Source organism: Ovis aries, chromosome 3 (assembly GCF_016772045.2).
Source record: "Ovis aries strain OAR_USU_Benz2616 breed Rambouillet chromosome 3, ARS-UI_Ramb_v3.0, whole genome shotgun sequence".
Classification (NCBI taxonomy): domain Eukaryota; kingdom Metazoa; phylum Chordata; class Mammalia; order Artiodactyla; family Bovidae; genus Ovis; species Ovis aries.
The window spans coordinates 218,438,541-218,453,748 of NC_056056.1; the positions used below are offsets into that span (position 1 = coordinate 218,438,541).

General features: G+C 58.2%; 2 protein-coding genes across 3 annotated transcripts in view; one reads left to right on the forward strand and one right to left on the reverse strand.

The window, feature by feature from the left end:
- The window catches only part of ACO2 (aconitase 2), a 45,538-nt gene extending 44,044 nt beyond the window's left edge, over positions 1-1,494 (forward strand). Inside the window, exons 17-18 of the mRNA XM_027968150.2 lie at positions 367-488; positions 962-1,494. Of these exons, the coding sequence (XP_027823951.1) occupies positions 367-488; positions 962-1,096 (257 nt within the window). The 3' untranslated portion in view covers positions 1,097-1,494. The remainder of the gene's footprint in view (positions 1-366; positions 489-961) is intronic.
- Positions 1,495-2,568: 1,074 nt separating this feature from the next.
- POLR3H (RNA polymerase III subunit H) lies at positions 2,569-13,863 on the reverse strand. 2 transcript variants are annotated; one of them, XM_004007014.5, is made up of 6 exons: positions 13,432-13,863; positions 10,665-10,761; positions 5,603-5,689; positions 5,153-5,216; positions 3,697-3,898; positions 2,569-2,833 (listed from the first exon to the last, which is right to left on the reverse strand). In XM_004007014.5, the coding sequence occupies exons 1-6, from the start codon at positions 13,540-13,542 to the stop codon at positions 2,780-2,782; spliced, it is 615 nt and encodes a 204-aa protein (XP_004007063.1). In that variant the 5' UTR covers positions 13,543-13,863; the 3' UTR covers positions 2,569-2,779. The 2 variants fall into 2 exon arrangements, with proteins under 2 accessions (XP_004007063.1, XP_042103727.1); XM_042247793.1 differs by lacking the exon at positions 2,569-2,833 and having other exon boundaries at positions 5,140-5,216.
- Positions 13,864-15,208: the final 1,345 nt, after the last annotated feature.

The following is a 15,208-nucleotide window of genomic DNA, read 5'->3' on the forward strand; positions in this document are numbered from 1 at the left end:
CCTCCAGCCTCTGCCCCTTCAGGTTTGTCGGTTCTGACACCACAGCTCCCCATCCCTGGCATATACTGGTCTCGCTTCCACACTTGGAGCAGTTGAGATCCAGGCCATGTGGTCAGAGGACCGTCTCTGATTGTCAGTGGCCTCAGGGAAACACAGGCATCCAAGCACACTCGCCCAGGGCCCCACGTCACTGGGAGAGGGACCAAGCTGGCGCTCGTGGTCAGTGGCCCAGGTTTGTCCCCACGTGGCAGGACCCGGGGTGACCCTCCCAGAGCCCTAACTGGACTTGGTTGGTGAGGTTCCTCACAGAGAAGGGAGGGACGGGAGGGACCTGCCCACTATGGACGACTGTCCTCTGCCTTCTAGAAACCAACCTGAAGAAGCAGGGCCTGCTGCCCCTCACCTTCGCTGACCCAGCTGACTACAACAAGATTCACCCTGTGGACAAGCTGACCATCAAGGGCCTGAAGGACTTTGCCCCTGGCAAGGTCAGGGGGCAGGGAAGGAGGGTGGGCCAGCCAAGCCCATTTGTTTCTCCCAGGGTCCTCCTGAGAGGGGAGGGGAGGGTTGCCCTCCTACACCTGGCCCCACCTGTGCCTCCTTCCATGAGCCTTTGCTCTAGCTAGAAGGCCCTGAATTCTCCAGGTAACCCCTGAGAGGGAAGGGAAATGCCTTCCCAGAGATGAAGGTAAAGCCAGCTCACGCCCCCATTCCATCCAGTCCGTGGCCCAAGCCTGGTACTCCACGGCCAAAGCCTATACCCCACAGGGCCCTGTGGTCCCAGGAGTCAGGGCCTCTGGGTCTTCCTGTGGCCAGCTGCCGAGGCCCAGACCTGGCCTAGGACCTGGTTCACCTTGCTGGCCCCAGGCCCTGAAGCAGTGGCCCACGCCCCTGAGCCTCTAGCGGAACCGAGGGCTGTGCTCCCGAGGGCCTGTCCGCCCACACGCGTCCCTCCTCACAGCCGCTGACGTGCATCATCAAGCACCCCAACGGGACCCAGGAGACCATTCTCCTGAACCACACCTTCAACGAGACCCAGATCGAGTGGTTCCGCGCCGGCAGTGCGCTCAACAGGATGAAGGAGCTGCAGAAGTGAGGCCCCACTCAGCCGCCACTGCCGCCGACCTGCTCCTCGGACCCGCTCCAGCGGCACAAGGGCGGTTCCGCGTCACCGGAACCGGATCCGATCCGATCCAGCCGTGGCTCCACCCCGAGATGTGGCGGCCGGGCCTCCTGCCCTCCTCCCCTCGGCCCAGGGAGTGCCCCAGAGCCGGGGGTGGGAAGGCTCTTAACAGCGTGTCACCCCCCCACCCCGTCCTCCTGTTTTTAGTCCGATTCAGATCTTAAGCAGCTTCATGCAACTGTATTTATTTTTGATGACAGACGCCCATCTAAAGTTTTTTTCTTGCCTGTTCATTTCACTGGTGGCTGAAGGATCTGAAAAAATCCTTTTGCTCTTACGAGGAAAATAAGAATTCACATTCAGTGACTGTCGCTGTGTGAGTGGTGGTGTCTGCTGCTGTCAGCTCCAGCAAGGGGCAGGGGGGGTTCCTTCACAGCCAGAGTCAGTGGACACCCCCGAGAGCCATGCCACAGCGTTTGTTTCTCAGCCTCACTGCCCGTGGGGCAGCCTCCCCTCCCCATCCCCACATTCCAGTAGCTTCCCTGATGGGCCTGGGCCCAATATGGAGCCTCTCCTTTCCCCTGGGCTTTGGGTTGCCCTTCGGACACGCAGTGTGTGTCTGTCGTACAGACCGGCCACCACATCCAAGGTCACAGCTAGTCCCTGTGTGCCCTGCCCCCATCCCTTGGCACCGGGCGGCAGCAGGCATGGCTCCTCTCCCTGGAGTGCCGTCCACTGGCACCACCCACGGCTCCAGACCCGTGTCCACGTGAGCCGAAAGGCTGGGGTGGGAGGCAGGCTCCACGGCGACCCCTTCATCAGGACAAGACTTGCCTGACAGAAACATGGCGTCCAGTGGGGGCTATAAAACCATGTCCTAGTCCCAAGAGAGGTTTCTGGCAGAAATGAGTGGAGGGGCAGGAGGAATCTGGCAAAGCCATTCTGTTGAGTAAACGATGAGGCCCGCCTCCAGGATCTCAAATCACAAGGAGACAGACCCACAGCGTGTTCACAGTGTGGCCGAGGTCGCAAAGTGACAGCTAGCCCGAGGCTCCCCACTGTACTGCTGGTGGGAAACGACGGCAGCAGGTTGCCAGCCCTTATCCTGGCTCAGGGGAGCCCGCCGCTGCCGCTTCCCGATGGAGCTGCCTGGCTGAGTCCAGGCCCCCGCCTTCCACATGCCAGTGGGAAGGAAGGTGGTTTCCCTTGAAGGTCAGGCTGATGAGCACCTGGCAGCTGCCCCGGACCAGCCTCTTGCTCTCTGGGTTACTTGTGGGGTCACCAGGCTCAGCTGGCCCAGAGCTTGCCTGAGGCGGCCGGGACCTCTCAGCCCCAAGTCCACCTCTGGGTCATCTCTAGACGTGATCTGGGGTCAGGAAGGGTGTGCTGTCCCGGCTGTGGCAACTTGGTGACTAGATCACTAAGACAAGGGTGGCTCTCCCGGGTGATGCTGTCTTCATTTATTAAATGTCTGCTGTCACCAACGAGCAGAAGTCCGTGAGGACCGTGGCACTCAGGTGGCTCTGGGAGGAGCAGGGGAGGGGACAGCCTGGCAGGGCGCAGACTGCTCCCTGTCTGCACAAGCGGTGGTGGTCTTCAGGGCCAGCTGCGCCTCCTTCCCAAGGGCCAGGCAGGGTCCGTGGTCACAGCGCAGGGCTAGCTGCTCGTCCACCAGGAGAGGAGGCCCAGGCCCGGCTCGCTGATGGATCCCTGCCAGGGTGGGGAGAGGGAACCGGCGTGCTTCATCTACCGCTCAGCCTGGAGCCAACTCAGGCAGGAAGCAAAGAGGGGCCCTCTCTTCTAGGTGAGGCCCCAGGGAGGGTAGGGCACAGCCAGCCAGGAGGCTCTGGGAACAGCCGGGAGCCACACCAGCACCCCAGGGGGCAGGTGGACTCCCCTTGTGCTCCAGCCTCTCAGGCCTATAAGGACAGTGCTGGTTACCAAGGACACAGCCTCTGGCCCCTCACCTGCATGCCTGCCCACAAGGGCACCAGCATGCCAGTCCTAGGCCTGCTCTCCTGAGCTGCTGGTGGTCTGGTCCTGCCAGAAAAACTTAGTGACCTTGAGCCCAGCCTCCGAATCATGCAGAGGGGACCACCCCTCTTCCTGACAAAGACAGCTGCCCTGAAAGTGAACAACCTGGGCCCCATGTTACACTAGAAAACCCTTCCTGCAGGCCCCGAAACCCCACTTGGGTCACGTGTCACCGTCTGGCTTCACGGGGGTAAAAGACAAGGGACCCAAGTCAGATCTGGTGGGTTTCAGCTTCCCCAGGCCCTCGGGCCACTCGGGTTTGCAGTGGGAGCAGCCTTGACGGTCCACCCCCGGTTTCTTAACGCAGCCGGCTCAACAGCAGCCTCATCCAGCTGGTGCTGTCCTCTCATGGGCAGGGGCCTGACTCGCCCGCCCTCCCCAAAAGCGTGGCAGCTTTATGACACCGCCGCAAGGACTACTGCTGCCCTGGCCCACAGAAACTGGGTTCCCCAGGCTAGGTCCACCCAAGACGCCACAGCAGGGACTGCACCCCCACCCAATGGGCCCCCCCGCCCCTGGGCCTCATCAGGACAGCTCACCATGAGTGTGTACGGAGCTGCCTTCTTGGGCAACTCCTCGCTGGAAGAGGTGGCCTCAGCCGAGCTGGGTCCCGTGGGGGATGTGTCCACGAAGCTCTCGTCCACCACCCGGAAGCGGACCTCCTCGCCGATGTCCATGTACAGATCGTGGGCGCCCTCCTCCGTCTCGTACTCCCACACCCACACCTGCTCTGCCTCGTCGCTGGACAGGGCACACGGTCAAGGCAACAACCAGGCTAGTGGTGAAGCCCTGGGTTTGGAGGCAGGGGGTTCCTCCCATAGTGCCCAAACCCCCAGGGAGAGGCAATTGCAGGCTGACATGTTTTGCCCAGGAAGTCACAGGAAGAGAGGGCTCAGCCCCACATACAAGAGGTGAGGTCGGGCCGCCTGGAGCCCATGGAGTGACCAGAGTGCCAGGACCCAGGCCTGGAACACGGACATCAGAGCAGAAGGAGCTCGGAGCAGAGCACAAGCTGCACCGCCACCCGGACCCCACCTGTGTGCCCTCTCAGAGGCTGGCTCCCAAGTTCAAACCTCGCTCACCGCCCACCTCCAGGCCGGGCCCAGCCTCCGTGCTTCAGGGCCCCTGTCGGTATACCAGGGGCGCTAGGGAGACCTGCCCTCCGGGGCTGCGGCGGGGTGGTAATGACGCAGCACGCGTGGAGGGCGCCCCGCACAGGCCCCACGGTCGACCCGAGCGCTGGCCGGAGCTGGCCATGTGCTCCGCACGGCGCAATCCCGCACGCCTCTGCACGCCTCAGTGCTCTCTGCCGGCAGGCAGCCCAGGAACCGTCTCGGTTTCCAACAGGACAGGGCAAGTCTTCTGACAAGTTTCAGAGTCACACAAAGACCCTGCCCCAGGCCCTGTGCATGCGTACACACACACCATGCATGCACACACGTACACGTGGACGCACACGTGTGCACACACAAAACCAGGGCCCCTCCCTCAGCAGACCCCACACTGAAGGGACATACTGCCCTCCAGTGGCAGCCTGCAGGTGGGCCCTGCCTCTCCTCGCTGCCAGGTCCCCTGCTGGGCACTTTGGGCACAGCTGGGACAAGATGGGGTCTCTCCCGGTGAGCAGTCTTGGGGAGCACCCACAGAAACAGCCACCCCAGTGCAACAGGGCGAGGGCCGGGACCTGCAGCACCAGGCCCTCACACGCGTGCCGAGGAGGGGCGGCGGGCCAGCCAGGGGCCTCAGAGGGAGGCGACCTGAGATGCTTCCTGAGGGGACAACCTGAGCGAGGCGAGCTAGAACCAGGCCTGGCAGCCCCAATGCAGGCGCAGGCCCCGTGGCCCGTGTGGGACGTACAGGCAGGTCCGTGCTTTGGGAGCAAATGAGAAAAGAGGTGGACAGAGGCCAGCAGCATCAGGTCACAGGCCCCAGAGCCACCCTGAGGAGTGGGGACCCTTCTGTGGAGGGGTGCAAGCTCTCACCCTGGGAGGATACAACTTGGCCGGCTGCTGCAGCGACTCCGGAGGGATAAGAATGTCGTCGAAGAACCCTAGGGAGACTGGAAGATAGGCAGGTGACAACGTGAGTAGACCGGCCAGCCCCAAGTCTGTGCTGCCCGGGGACCCCTCCTCCACCTCGGAGCCCCACGCCTCTGCCCGGCCTGAGCAGCCACCCAAACTCAAGGTGGACCCTGCACTACTGGGGCCAGCAGCCCGGGTCACCTCCGCCAGCTCCGGTGCCTCCCTCAGGCCGTCTCAGCCTCCTGGCCAAGGCCCCGAGCTGGCTGGGGTCCGCACTGTTATAGGACGGACGGCTGAGCAGCCCCTCGGGAAGGTTCTGCTCGTCTAGGTGGCCGCTCCCCTGACCACCTGGAGAGGCTATGGGCCCAGCGCCTGCCCCCAGCATGCTCCCAGGTCTCGCGTGAGGACGCAGGGCCGATGTTACCGTGCACTCCCTCCGGGCTGCAGCCTTTGATCTTTCCGATCAGAATCTCGTCCAGGAACGGATGGAACACCACATAGCGAAAGTGAACTGGAAACGGAGACACCGTGGCGTGATGAGCAGGCCGTAAGCAAGGGCTACTCCGGCTGGGGGCGGCCTCACTCACTGGCATGCCAGCCCCCAGGGCTGCACCTAGAGCCCACCCAGCAGTCCATGCCAGGCCTCCCCATGGGCCTAGACCTCATCTCCTGCAAGGCCACTGCTTGGCCCCCACAGGAAGCCAGCAGTGCTGGCCCTGAAACAGGCCCGCTCCCAACCCATCAGCCATGCCTGAGCCCACATCCTGGCCATCAGTGACGCCAAATCAATCTCAGCCTTCCTCCGGGCGCTCTCCTTGAAATTCTAACAAGGGCAGAAGCAACTGGCAGAGAGAACCAGGTTTGGAAACAAGTTCCCCATCTCCCGCTGACCGGCAAAGTTTGCCCCAGGCGCAGCTCTGACCTGGAAAAGGATGCTAAAAATGCCCTGAAATTTGGGGGGGCAGGGAGGTTGGGGGAAGCCAATAAACCAGCAACAATGCCTCTGTGGGTTCTCAGGTTCTGCCCTAGGTGGTCCCTACTCACGTGAGCCCAAGGAAAGTACCAGGTAGGGTCTGTGCCCACATCACAGACTCTGACTCCACGGCCTGGCAGAAGCCGTCCCTTGATCACTGCTGCCCCTTGCAGAGCGCCTCAAAGGGGGTGCCCACTGAGCGCAAAAGGCATACGGTGTCTAGGGCCTGAACTTCGCCAGGGCTAGATAATAACCACGAGGCTGCCCCCGCCCAGCTGCCCAGGGCCCATCTCAATCCGCCCGTGTGAGTGTCACGCTTCCCCACTGGAAGCAAGCGGCTCCAGGAGGTCAAGTGGCCTGCCCACAGCCGCACAGCTGCTCTGCCAGCGGGAGACGCCAAGCCTTTCTGAGCCACCACCCAGATCCACGGGGTTGGGTCTGCCTCCCCTGTTTAACCCCAGACACAGGCTTCTGCGTCCAGCGCCCTCAGCTGCCTGGTCTGCGGCTTGCCCCAAGGACAGCGGGGTCCACCTGCCCCCCACCCCGGCTCCCTGCAGGCTGCTTCCCATGAGTCCACCAGGCAGGAAAGCGTGGGGGAAGGACAGGGGGCAGCTGGTGCACCTCCCTCCCGGTGAGGGGACAAGCACAGCTGTCCGAGCCTTAGAGACAGGAGAGCCGCACGCTGACCTCGGAGAGAGCAGCTGAGGGCCAATGTCCTTAATGCACAGAACGGAAAAATCCCTCTGCCCATGTGACCCAGTTCCATCAGCTCAGTTTAATAAGTCCCCACGGAGCCTCTGCCAGGGCTGTGCCAGGCTGGGCTTGGGCATGGAGCTCTCTGGGGCAGGACAACACGTGATCCTGTGCCCAGGGAGCTCGAGTCTGGAACGACCATAAGCAAAGCACGTGGCGAGCAGCCCAGGTGTCCGTGGACAGACGGATGGGTAATCACACTGTGACACAGCCACACAACGGAAGACTGTTCAGTCTCAGGAAAGGATAAAGGGCTAACACCGGGAACCACACAGATGACCCCTGAGGATATTAGGCTGCAGGAAATAAGCGAAGCGAAGTCGCTCAGTCATGTCCGACTCTTTGCGACCTCATGGGCTGTAGCCCACCAGGCTCCTCCTTCTGTGGAATTTTCTAGGCAAGAGTACTGGAGTGGGTTGCCATTTCCTTCTCCAGGGGATTCTCCCGACCCGGGGATCGAACCCGGGTCTCCCGCATTGCAGGCAGACGTTTTACCGTCTGAGCCACCAATAAGCCAACCACAAAAGGCCAGCACTGTAGGATCTTGCTCACAGGAAATGTCCAGGAGAGGCAAATTCAGAGACAAAGCTGATGGATGGTTGTCAGGGGCTGGTGGAGGGCAGGGAGTGATGGCTAATGGGCACAGTGTTTCTTCTGTGGGTGACGAAAACATTCTAGAATTAAGACAATGGTGACAGCCACACAGCTCTGTGAATACAATGCTGAAAGCCCCTGAACTGTATGCCTTAAAAGGGTGGATTTCACAGGATGTGAATTATATCTCACTTAAAAACCAAAAGGAGGCCACAGACCAGGTGGAGGGCCAGCTGGGGTAGTGCTGTGTTGGGGGCCACCTCCCAAGAGTCCCCCACTGAAGTTCTAGGGATGTTCAGCCTGAGTAGGGATGTTCAAACCTGAAAAGTCAAAAAGGATGGGTCTGAAGAACCAGTAAGAAGAGGAAGACCTGTTCTTAGTTGTGGGCCGAGGATAAGCAGGGGTGCCTTAGGATGTAGTGAGTGTCTACAAAGGACAAATACCTTGATTCCACTCCAGAGGTGCCTGGAGGAGCCAAATTCACACAGACAGAAAGCAGAGTGGAGGCTGGGGGGGTAGGGGTAGCGGGTGGGTAGGGAGAGGGGAGCGGGGAATCGGCGTTTAGTGGAGACGGAGATCCAGTGTTGGGAGACGATAAAGTGCTAGAGATGGATGGTGGTGACGGTCAAACAACAACGTAAACTGACTGTCACGGAACTATAGGCTAAACATGGCAAATGTTATGTTCTATCACAGCTTTAAAAAAAATAAAAAGGAAAAGAACAAAGCAAATGGCAGGCACAAGACAGGCTGCTCCGGAGCCATGAGTGCGGCCCTAGCTCAGCCGGAGGTGGGGGCAGCGGGCAGGTCAGAAGGGACTTCCTGGGGGCCGGGTCTACCCAGCTTGGAGGGCATGGGGCACACAGGGCTGGTGCCAGGTAAAAGTACCCTAGGTGACACGGGATGAGGCTCAGTGTCACAAATCAAAAGGCTGGCATCTCGCGAGCACTTACTATGTGCCGGACGCCAGGCCAAAGGCTTCCTGTGGTTTTTCTCCTTGGCTCCTTGTAATCTCTATGTGAGGCAGGTACTATGAGTATCATACTGTTTTCCCAGAAATGAGTCTCAGAGAGATAGGTAAAGTAACCTGGCCGGGGTAGAAGTAAAAATAGAAGAAGTAGAAGGCGACTGGCAAATGAATAACCCTCTAAGCAAAGGTGGAGGCCCAGTGCTGAGCACCCCTCAACACACCCTCAGCCACAGCCCTGGGGAGGCAGTGGGGGAAGGGGGCCCCGGCCCAGGGTCAGCCTCGAAGCCTGGCCACTACCCCACCACAGATCGACAACTCGCCCTGCACGATGCTCCATGGGCCCCGAGGAGCCTGACTGCCATAAGTGTTACCCCATTTTACAGATGAGCAAAGTGAGGCTGAGCCAGGTAGCCACCTGCCCGGGGTCCCCCTGCAGGGGGGTCAGAGCCAGAATTCAACCCCAGGAACACCGGGGACCCAGGCACAGGGGGTCAGTCAGAAAACCAGCAATGACACCAAACAGCAGAAACAACCCAATAAACAGACAGAATCTCTGCATATTTAACTTTTCTCTCCAGTCTCTCTTGAAGTTCTGGCCCCCATACCACTTGTCTCCTGGACAGCAAGGCCCCTGTTCCCCAGCAGAGACTGGCTCAGCTGGACAGCGTCCTTCGCTGTAAACAGGGCCCGCGTGGCCTAGTCTCCACATCACCATCTGACCTTTCTGCTCACGAGACCGTCCCGTCCACACACAACTCAGAGCTCCATGGCATCCTCGTGAATGAATTAAGTCTCCGGATTCCTGGACACACACACACCAGGCAGCCTCGCGGCACGTTCTGAAATGCTTGCACATCCCCGTGCCGAGGCTGAAGCCCCCAGTGGGGGTCAGGGCTGGGTGGGAATCACTGCGGGGCCCTCCCCAGAGAATCTGACTCAGAGGGTCTGGGGCAGATGGGCGAGCACCCAGCTGATGGCGAGTAGCATGTCTACACCCTGACTAACCCCAAACCATCTCAACGGCCTCCTGGCCCTCTGCTTCTGACTTGGTTTGTCCCAGCAGGAGAGAGATCAACGCCCCATTTCCTCCCTGAGAGCCCTCCTCCCATGGGGTGCACATCCCTTTGCAAAGTGACTGCAGCTCCTCCCACTGGGGGAGCCCTTCTCCAGCCCTTGACTCTGGCCTTGGCCACGTGACCTGCTCTGGCCAATGGGATCCGAGCAGAGGCTCAGCCCAGAGGTGCTTTGGTACCCAGTCTGTCTGCCTCCTGAAAGAAGAGACCACGTGGAGCAGAGATGAGCAGCCCAGCCGAGGCCTCCCACCCAACCAGTGTACCAACCACCAGACACATGAGACCACTCTACACCATCCAGCCCTGATCAAGTCAGCCCAGAAGACCACCACCGAGCTGACCGACAGAATCAGAGGAACAATTCAAATCAATGAGCTATCAGGGCTCACTATAAGCCAAGGTCCTGTCCTGAGAGCTTTGTGTGTGTTAACTCGGTAACCCTCAACAGTCCCGTAACTTAGTCTACTCTTAACTGCCTTTTATTGAAGAGGAAACAGAGGCTGCCTATTCCATACAGCAAACAAGCAGCAGAGCTGGTATTTGAACCCAGAGGCCATGAGTTTAACCATTATGCCCTCGTGTCCCTCAAGGTCTCCCACCCCCAACCAGCCTCCTGTGCCCTTCCTCCCTCTCCCCACTTTTATTCAGCAATGCCGACTCCACTATCTGTCCACTCCCCCTACCTGAGCGCACTGACAGCCACGCAGAGGGGGCTCAGACAACACACAGGACCGTAGGCGACATGTGAGCAGACAGAGCCACAGCCTCAGAGCTGGACAGGCCTTGATGGAGAGGCCTCGAGAACCACCTCATCCACCTCCCCGTTTTTATTGGTCACGTTGCACTGCATGTGGGACCTTAGTTCCCCGACCAGGGATTGAGCCCGTGCCCCCTGCAGTGGAAGCACCGAGTCTCAACCACTGGACCACCAGGGAAGTCCCTGCCTCTTTTTTTATAGACAGGAAACCGAGGCCCGGAAATGGGAAGATTCTGCCCATACCACCCAGAAAATTCCTGGCAGAGTGCTCAGGACTAGACCCCAGATCTCCTAAACCCAGACCAGGACCCCTCACCAAAAACTGAGCCCCAAGAAACCCGAAAAACCCAGGAGGAGGGCACCCACCTTTCGTGTGTGACGCACCATCCCCTGGGAACACGTACGCATCCTCCAGCTTGGTGATGTCAAACAGACAGATGCAGAGTCCCACGTTGTACACGACCTGTGTGTGTCCATGGACACGCCAAGTGACTCCCAGGCCCAGCTCCCCAGGCAGTCTTTCCTGAGATTCGCACCTCCCCCTCCACAGGGCAGGTATCCCCATTTTAAATGCACTGGGGCACTGCCTGAGACAAGGAACTCCAGTGGATGAGCTCTAAAAAGAACAAAGCCTTTGGTGACAAGACAGATTCAAGGCACAACACCAGCCCCACCACTCCCTGTGTGGCCTGCGAGGTCACTTCTCTGAGCTCAGTTTCCCCATCTGCAAAAATGGACATACCAGGCTGCGGGGCTGTTAAATCCAAAAAGAACAGATGTGAAGCACCTAGCTCAGTAGCCGGCTCACTTGCTAGAAGAAACCCTCTGCAATCAAGGATCATTACTACTAGTAGCAAGGACTGGGTGGGGAACCCCCCAGGTTAAAACTACACTTTTCCAAGGTCCCAAGTCCATCCTGGAGCTCACAGTTCAGAGTGTCAGAACCACAGCTAGTCGCTGTTCTGCTCACAAAGTCTCAGACACACAGATGTGGCCGCAGGGACTGAGGCTGGCAGAGTGACACACAGGAGGCCCTGAGACTGGGCAAAACAGGCCGAGGACATCCATAACCCGTTCCCACCCCACGATGCTCCAAAGGACTAGCCGCTCAGTGTCTGCTTATCTGACACCAGCATCATCACATCCCAAACGGAGACCTTGCAGGACTGTTTACGGATTAGCAAGAAGCTCCGAGAAGTGAGTCCTGGCCAGACCTCAACGCAGTGAGGCCCAGAGTCTGGCTGGTTTTGGAAGCACAAGGAGGCAGGCGCCCTTGCCTGCACCTTGGACCACTTTTGCAAGGTCTCCTCCCAAATGATTCAGTAATTCAAATGCAGAAATACTTGTCTGGGAATTCCCTGGCAGTCCAGTGGTTAGGACTCAGCACTTTCACTGCTGAGGGCTTGGGCTCAACCCCTAGCTGGGGAACTAAGATCCCACAAGACTCAAGGAGCAACAACAAAAAAAGAAATACTTGTCTGAACAGACCAGAGAAGGCCCTGTGCCACAGAAGGACCACACTCCCTTCTTGGACTTTTCATAGCTTCTCTCTTTGTCCCCTCAGAAGCCCCCTCTCCTTGTACCTTACAAAGCAACCAGACACCATCCACTAAGGACTCTGTGAGTTCTCGCCAACAACGCCCCAGGTCTGTACACCCCACCTTCTGTGCCTTCAACCTCTATGGCAGGACCTGCCTCCAGTCTCCAGCCAGCCAGTCTTCTCAGCCTACTGCAGATGAAGGCCATCACTCCAGTAGGGTCCTGTGGGCCCTGTATGGGCTGGCTCCCACCACTCTCCAGCCTGCCCTCCCCTCTGCCCTGGCCACATCAGCCTCCTCCAAGCTACGACAGGCTTGATATTCCTTCCTGCCACAGGGCCTTTGCACATGCTGTTTCTGCTTCCTGCATAGCTCTGCTCTGCCCAGAATCCCCTACATGAGTTCTTCCTCACCACCTGATCTCAGCTCAAGTATCACCGGCTAGCAAAGCCTCTTGTCTCCCTCATTGTAGGGGAAGTTCCCTCATTCCACAGGCTTATGAGAACACTCGTCATAATGTAAGTAAGTGAAGTAGCTCAGTTGTGTCCCACTCTTTGCAACTCCATGGACTGTACCCTACCAGGATCCTCCCTCCATGGGATTCTCCACGCAAGAATACTGGAGTGGGTTGCCATTTCCTTCTCCTGGGGATCTTCCCGACCCAGGGATCGAACCCGGGTCTCCCACATTGCAGGCAGACGCTTTAACCTCTGAGCCACCAGGGAAGCCCATAACAGTTCTCTCAGTTTGTCATCACACACTCAACTGTGAGAGTCTCTTGTTCATATCTGCTGTCCCCACCACACTACAGAGTAGAAGCGTGTCTGTTTTATTCATTCAACAAACAATTATGGAACATCTGCTCTGTGCCCAGACTCTATGGGGGTTACTTGCGGAGAAGAAAAAGGTCACTGCCCTCGTGTAGAGGAAGAGAGAAAAACAGTAACCCAGTAAGCAAGCAAGGAGAGAGTGTGGCGACTGCTAAGAAGGAAAGAGTGATGTGCCACAGAATAACTGCTTCAGAAAAGGCAGAGGGAAGGCCTCTTGCTGGCACTAAGGCGTGCTGGCCTGGCACGTAAAAGGTGCACAAACATTTCTGTTGAAGGAATGAATGGCTAAACCTCCTGACAGCTGAACTACCACCCATCTTCACAGCAACAATGCATGGTTGGACAACAATGATTATTTCCATTTTGCAAATGGAAACCGAGGCCCAGCGGGGGAAATGACTTGATTTAGATTGCAAATTATCAATAATTTGGAAGTGGGGACGCTGCTGCTGCTGCTGCTAAGTCGCTTCAGTCGTGTCCGACTCTGTGCGACTCCACAGACTGCAGCCCACCAGGCTCCGCCGTCCCTGGGAATATTCCCCAATTACAAGAGCCTTTTTCAAACCCAATTTTTGATTCTCTCCAACATCCTAGTGGGGTAAAGGATGAGTTCATCCCACGTACAGGTGAAGAAACCGAGTTCTGGGACGTTAAGCTCCTTGCCTAAACGCCAAGGGTTGGCAAGGCCAGGCCGGCGGCGGGTGGGTAGGCAGTGTTGGCCCTTCCCGTGCTAAAGGCCTGCCTGCGACCCCGCGGACCCAGTACCTTGTTGGCCAACTTTTTGTTCAACTCTTCGGCGATGGAATCGTTGAGCTTCCTCTCAAACTGCCACGGGGGGATCCGCACGGTGTCCACCATCTCCACGAGGACAAACATCCCAGCCTGGGCCGGGGGCTCTGGGAGCCGGAGGATCAGTCACGCACCAGGGCCTGCGGCGGTGGGGATCCCCGAGCCCGCTCTGTGGAGTCCCCAGGCCGGTAAGGCGGGCTGCGCCGTAGGGCTCGGGGTGTCCCGTGCAGGGCGCGCTCCGATTCGACAGATAAAGAAAACAGGCTCAGCGGCGGCGGGGAGGTCTCCTGGCTGAGCCGGAACGGCGCGCGGCCCGCCACATGCCGCCCCTCACCACGCGCCGCCGTCACACACCGAGCATCCAGACGCAGCCCGCTATGGCAAGACCTGGGGCGAGATTCCGAATTCAGTAGCTTCCGGAGGGCCGACCAATAAGAAGCTTCGGCCCGCCCCCGACGCGGGGCGGGGCTGCCTACTGGCTCTTGCGAGGGGCGGGGGGAGGCGGGGGCGGAGCCTCCCCTTCCGCCTGCGAGGAGCTGTCAAAACCCTCAGACAGCGCTCTCAGGTTGCTAGGCGACCTCGGTGCCACCTAGTCAGCTCTCGCCTAGCCTGTACGTCCTCTCCTTGCTGGTCTCAGACAGTCCTCTGCACTACTGCCCGAGTGATCCTTTCCAAACGCAAACACAGTCTGCTTAGACCCAACCGGATTCTGGAAACGGGGAGAATTAACCGGAACCGGGCAGGCGGGACCTTTTCGGATAATAGAAATGTTCTGTGTCTCCTTTTAGCAGGTGGTTACACAGATGTATCGGAGAAGACAATGGCACCCCACTCCAGTACTCTTGCCTGGAATATCCCATGGATGTAGGAGCCTGGTAGGCTGCAGTCCATGGGGTCGCTAAGAGTCGGATACGACTTCACTTTCACTTTCACTTTCATGCATTGGAAATGGCAACCCACTCCAGTGTTCTTGCCTGGAGAATCCCAGGGACGGGGGAGCCTGGTGGGCTGCCGTCTATGGGGTCGCACAGAGTCGGACACGACTGAAGTGACTTAGTAGCAGCAGACACAGATGTATGTAATTGTCAAAACTCATCCAACTCAACATTTAAGATCTTTCTTTGCATTTAACTGTAAGCAGATTAAATCTCAATTGAGAAGCAATACTAAATTGGGACCAAAAAGAAAAAGAAAGAAAACAACCCCTCAGTGGCTTCTTGTGCATACTAAATCATTTCAATCGTGCCTGACTCTTTGCAACCCTATATAGACTGTAGCCCACCAGGCTCCTCTGTCCACGGGTTTCTCTAGGCAAGAATTCTGGAGTGGGTTGCTGTGTCCTCCTCCAGGGGATCTTCCTGACCCAGAGATCGAACTCCTATCTCTTATGTTTTCTGCATTGGCAGGCGATTTCTTTACCACTAGCACCATCTGGGAAGGCCCAGTGGCTTCCCATTCAGTTCAGTTCAGTTCAGTCACTCAGTCGTGTCCAACTCTTTACGACTGCAGCATGCCAGGCTTCCCAGTCCATCACCAGTTCCCAGAGCTTACTCAAACTCATGTCCATTGAGTCGGTGATGCCATCCAACCATCCCATCCTCTGTCATCCCCTTTTCCTCCTGCCTTCAGTTTTTCCCAGCATCAGGATCTTTTCCAATGAGTCAGTTCTTTGCATCAGGTGGCCAAAGGATTGGAGTTTCAGCTTCAGCATCAGTCCTTCCAATGGCTATTCAGGACCGATTTCCTTCAAGGT